This window comes from Olea europaea, unplaced genomic scaffold, assembly GCF_002742605.1.
Source record: "Olea europaea var. sylvestris unplaced genomic scaffold, O_europaea_v1 scaffold722, whole genome shotgun sequence".
NCBI lineage: Eukaryota > Viridiplantae > Streptophyta > Magnoliopsida > Lamiales > Oleaceae > Olea > Olea europaea.
In genome coordinates, this window is record NW_019265623.1 from 64,321 (window position 1) to 70,274 (window position 5,954).

Below are 5,954 nucleotides of genomic sequence, written 5' to 3' on the forward strand. Positions count from 1 at the left end.
CTTTGACATATTGTCATTACCGATTAAAACTTTAGTCGGATGAATCAAATTGGCTTGTATGGACATTGAAATCGAAATATTTTGTTCCTATTCGATACCATTCTTAGGAACAAATCGATGATTTCAATTTGTAAGATACACATGCAACCACGTGCAAAATTTCTAGACCAAACAATAAAAAGGGAAAAAATAAACCCATCTCCACCCACCCCACCAACCGAAGGACATTTTTGTCCATTCACCTACGCATCCCACGCTGCCCCACCCACACTTCAACTTCCTTAAAAATCAAACCCCAGTCTCGTACTCCACCTTGCCCGCTCCCTCTCTCCCATTTCTCCATTTCCCCAGTTAGCAATCTTCATCAAAATGGATCCAGTGTCCGACTGGGGCAACACCCCTCTAGCCGCCGTGGATCCCGAGATCCATGATCTCATCGAGAAGGAGAAGCACCGCCAGTGCCGCGGCATCGAGCTGATTGCCTCCGAGAATTTCACTTCCTTCGCCGTCATTGAGGCACTTGGCAGCGCCCTCACTAACAAGTACTCCGAGGGCATGCCCGGTAATCGATACTACGGAGGAAATGAATATATCGACAAGATCGAAAATCTCACCCGTTCCCGCGCTCTCCAGGCCTACCGCCTCGATCCCACAAAGTGGGGTGTCAATGTGCAGCCCTACAGTGGCTCTCCGGCGAATTTCGCCGCATACACGGCAGTGCTCAATCCTCATGACAGGATCATGGGGCTTGATTTGCCTTCTGGAGGGCATTTGACACACGGGTATTATACCTCCGGTGGGAAGAAAATCAGTGCCACTTCGATTTACTTCGAGAGCTTGCCTTATAAGGTGGATTCGAAGACGGGGTACATTGATTACGATAGGTTGGAGGAGAAGGCCATGGATTTCAGGCCTAAATTGATTATCTGTGGAGGAAGTGCTTATCCCAGAGACTGGGATTACAAGAGGTTCAGGGAGATTGCGGACAAATGCGGTGCGCTTTTGCTTTGCGACATGGCTCACATTAGTGGGCTTGTTGCTGCTCAGGTATTCAAGATTTTTAATGGATTTGATTTGTTTGCTTTTCATTGTTATTGACCTGCAAATTATTGTTAAATTGTCTTGGATCTTAATCTTAAGATATATAAATGATATTTTAGCCTTTTCATGGTTGAGAGTATAAATAACAGTAACTTTCTTTTCAACATCAAGATCTTATCATATTGAATTGGTTCAATTATATTTTTATGGTTTAATATGTATGATGAAACCTAGATTGCAGGTTTTCTTAATCAGTGTTTACAGTTTTCACGCTTCGTAGTGATCTGGTTTTGCATTTCCAAGCTGCTGAAATGCATATTGACTTGTACGAAAATTTAGATGTAGATCCAGAGAGCAGAAACAAGAACCGAAACCAATGATCTTTCTCGAAATTCTGATTTGTATTGATTCGAGTGTTGAATTTTCAAGCTGCAGGAAGGGAACTTGGAATCCATTCGATCCTTTCCTTTTAAAAATAGTGCTCATTTGGAGAAAACATATATATGTTTTCATCTATTACAATATTTATGTTCAGATCTTTAAATGGAAACCATAAGTTGCTAATTCTGTGGTGCAATTGTGAATCTTTACTCTGTTTTAATTATATGATCATTCCATTTCATTATAATGCCTTCAAATCTTCCGTTTATTTCAACATTCATGTACATAATTCATTTGGTTAAAATTTGGTTTCTGCATTGTGATTCTCTATGTACAGGCTTTAAAGGTTCAAACGATGATAAAATCCTATACAATTATTTACTTTTATTTGACCATCTTGATCGTGGTTAATGTTTTTAGGAAGCGGCTGATCCATTTGAGTACTGTGACATTGTCACAACTACCACTCACAAGAGTCTGAGAGGTCCTAGGGCCGGCATGATCTTCTACAGGAAGGGTCCAAAGCCACCTAAGAAAGGCCAGCCGGAGGATGCAGTTTATGACTTTGAGGACAAGATCAACTTTGCTGTATTCCCGTCCCTCCAAGGTGGTCCCCACAATCACCAGATTGGTGCTCTTGCTGTAGCCCTGAAACAGGCAATGTCGCCAGGATTCAAGGCCTATGCTAAGCAAGTCAGGGCCAATGCAGTTGCCCTTGGCAATTATCTGATGAGCAAAGGATACAAGCTCGTCACTGGTGGAACCGAAAACCACTTGGTCCTGTGGGATCTTCGCCCTCTTGGATTGACAGGTAATGTCTTTAAATTTAAGTAGTTTATACAAGATAGTGTTTGTAGAGACTTGATTTTCATAGAGACATTCATTTGGTGTCGTATTTCCAGGAAACAAGGTTGAGAAGCTATGTGACCTTTGCAATATCACTGTTAACAAGAATGCTGTTTTTGGTGACAGCAGTGCATTGGCGCCTGGAGGAGTTCGCATTGGTAAGAGTTACTATGTATATAGTCGTTTTTTTTTTTGAGGTAGAATATGTAATTTATTTAAGATATTTTAAAACTTCACTCGACTTGCATTTTCAATAAATTATTGGTCGAAAGCTACACTAATGAGGCCAACTGTAGTTAAATAAGGTTTATTTTGTTTCTTTTAGATCATTGTGGTAAGCTGGTATTCCTTCAAATTTACTTTGATGTTATAATTATTTTAGGTATATACTCTCATATGCCAATATTATTCTGATTTAAGTAGGAATTATCTTGTTTGTAATTATATACATTGTGGGTGTTTCACTCCATATATGGAGCTTCCGATCGAACTACACATTCCTTGATATTAGGAACAACTTCTCACGATCAAGTAACATGGTTTTCTCTTGCAGGGGCTCCTGCTATGACATCGAGGGGTCTGGTCGAGAAAGACTTCGAGCAGATTGCTGAATTCCTCCACCGGGCGGTGACCATCACCTTGAACATCCAGAAGGAGTATGGGAAGCTTTTGAAGGACTTCAACAAGGGCCTTGTGAACAACAAAGAGATCGAGGAACTCAAGGCGGACGTTGAGAAATTCTCGTCATCCTTCGACATGCCGGGATTCAAGATGTCCGAGATGAAGTACCAGTGACTAAATCGGTCCATGGTTATTTCTTAATTTGATGTCACTTGGTAGTATTTTCTGGTGTTTTTTGAGTTGCTCTTAATTTTTTCCACAGAAAGTGATCTAATGTCGATCTGAATAAGATCATCAATTTCCATGTTTTCCATAGTTTTTGTTGTTCTAGAGTAGGAATTATGCACCTGCTATTGAAAGTTATTGTATGTTCTGTGTTCGTGGAAGGCTGAAAATAATGCTCAAGCAATCTGATATTACTTTATGTGCTTTTTGTTTTTTGTTTTATCAGATTCAGATCCCATTTTCAATGAGAAAGCTGGTGGGCCCATATTCAATTTTTCTTGGCATTGGGTCCCAATGAAGGCGGTTGGGGGAAGAAAATGACTTTCATGCTTATGCTTATATAATAGTTTCACATGCTATTACTTAAAACTTTAATGACAATTTTGAATTGAATGGATAATATTAATCATCCATCTAATAAAAGCTGGGTTATTGTCATTGAACAATTTCGTAGTATAAACGGGTGATCCTTAGCGTGGTTTCAAATGATACAAAAGTTAAAGGTTGAAGAATAATGATAGTGGTAGGGCTTCCGCACAAAAAAATTTAGTGGTAAAAATAAAATGCACTTTTTACCTATTTCAATTAAATGAGTTGTGCGACTTTACATTTAAATGAATTATCATGTAATGTCATGTAATTGTCATTTAAATTGGTATTTAACACTAGTGATGATTAATAACATTTATCCTTTTCTGATTTTTTTTTATCTATAAAATGCTTTGAATATAACTTTATATAATTATATTATAAGAAATAACAAGCTTCATCTCATGTTCTCAGTAGACAAGATAATAATTTCACGTTGTTGACATGGCAAAAGAACCTTACTTATGGTTCTCTCCTTTTCAGAGAACATACTGTAAGGTTTTCTTGTTACATTAGTAAAAAATAATAATTTAGGATTCATAAGTAAGAGTTTAATTATAACTCATTTCAGAACTGAGATAAAAGGTTTAAATAATTAATTATAAATATATTTTATAAATTAAATACAAGGTTAGAATTCTATACAATTTAGTCACAAAATGATCACAAATCACAAATTTTATAATTTTATAAGTCACGACTTATTTTATGATCGCAAAATATCAAATTAATTAGTCATAAATTATGTTTAGATCACAAAGTAACACATTTTTAGGTGACACATTATTTATTGATCACAATCTATCCATTTTATTGGTCACATTTTGTTTACTAGTCACACAATAATCAATTTATTGATTACAAACAATCAAATAATTTGTGGCCACTACCAACATTTATGACCACCACCTCACCATTGCCACACAACCACGTTGCTGTTGAAAATCATCGTTGCCCAAACCATCACCACATCTCCCGATAACAAAACCATCATCTTAAATACCGCAACTAAACACTGCCACCACCGGCAGCCCACCACTCCATGACCACAACCTCCACCAAATAAATTCCCAAATCCGTCGCCGGACATTACCACTACCGCCAAATATCAACAATAACCACCATCATCACCATCATCGCCGTATCAACTACAAAACCACCATACACAACCCACCACATCACCACAACATTCACCACTGTCGGAGCCGAGAGATTTTTCTAATTGGTCTATCAGTATTTATTTTTATTAAAAAGTCTGTATTACCCTTAATAAAATAATTATTCCTACATTGCACAATATATTCTAGTCTTTTCGAACTATATTCTATTTTGAATTTTTGAATATAAATTCATTCTATGATCTAATAAATTGAAATAATATGCAACATATTGTTCATATTTTTTGTTTAATATATTATATTCTTCAGATGATAAATTTATATTTTTTAATTGAAAAATAATATTTTTTATTTCTTCTAACAATCTTTCTAATAGATTATATAATCCTTCAATTATATATCCTGGCATTTAATCATACAAATAATTCCTACGATCCTCTAAGATCTTAAAGAGATTCATTCAAATTTTAGCAAAAATTAATAGTCTTACCTTAGTTCCGATTTGAATCTTTATTCTTAGAACTGAGTGACATTCGAGCTCTGAATATGTAAACTGCTTCCTTAAACAGCCTCTTGCCTTCACGGAATTTTTACTATTTCAACTTCTTGCTCTCACTGTATCAATTTTAAAGAATAAATCTCTAGATTTTTATTAAAGAAAAACTCTCTTTTTGCTAAAATAAGAAAGAAACTTTCTATTAGATCTTTCAAAAATCTATGGGAATAAAGATTTAGAAACTCATATTGATATCAAAATATTGAAATTTTATTTCTATAAAGAATTATACAAAATTTCTATTTGGTACAAAAAGATTTTCAGAAAAACTGATTTTTCAAACTGAAGATGGCTTGAGAGTAGCTAATGATTACAATTCGAGATTTCAAGATATCTCTATCCTTTCCTCCTGCTCTATTTATACATACAAATGAAGCTCTTATTATTGATCTAACTACATCATTGCATACATCAGCTATATCAAAAGGCTCTCTTGCTTTTCCATTATTTTCCTTCTCGGGCCTACAACTTCACATGCAGCTCTATTATTGTCCTTCTTTCACATGCAACTTTATCAAAGGTACTCTATTATTGTCCTCTTTTCTTTATTTCTCCACGTGTAGTTGGGACAATCTCCTAACTTGCAAGATTCTTTGATAGTGATAGAACATCCTGAAAATTGATGTATGTCGAATTTGGTAATATAGTCCTTTAAAATTTCTGATTTTCCATATTCTCCATTTGAAACTAACATCCAATTTTGATATTGACATAAATATGATAATTTTCTATCTTGCAAAAATTTTAGTAATATTGTATGTGGCTTTGATTCCAAGTGCTCTTCTATGTCTGATCCA

General features: G+C 35.6%; 1 protein-coding gene across 1 annotated transcript; it reads left to right on the plus strand.

Annotated features, from left to right (window-relative positions):
* Positions 1–301: 301 nt before the first annotated feature.
* LOC111390838 (serine hydroxymethyltransferase 4) lies at positions 302–3,202 on the plus strand. Its single transcript, XM_023015954.1, has 4 exons — positions 302–1,047; positions 1,843–2,233; positions 2,325–2,426; positions 2,822–3,202. The coding sequence occupies exons 1-4, from the start codon at positions 370–372 to the stop codon at positions 3,061–3,063; spliced, it is 1,413 nt and encodes a 470-aa protein (XP_022871722.1). The 5' UTR covers positions 302–369; the 3' UTR covers positions 3,064–3,202.
* Positions 3,203–5,954: the final 2,752 nt, after the last annotated feature.

Coding starts and splice junctions, on each gene's coding strand:
- LOC111390838 (XM_023015954.1), top strand. CDS start 370: ATGGATCCAGTGTCCGACTGGGGCAACACCCCTCTAGCCGCCGTGGAT. Junction 1,048..1,842: donor GTGGGCTTGTTGCTGCTCAG/GTATTCAAGATT, acceptor TAATGTTTTTAG/GAAGCGGCTGATCCATTTGA. Junction 2,427..2,821: donor GCCTGGAGGAGTTCGCATTG/GTAAGAGTTACT, acceptor TTTCTCTTGCAG/GGGCTCCTGCTATGACATCG.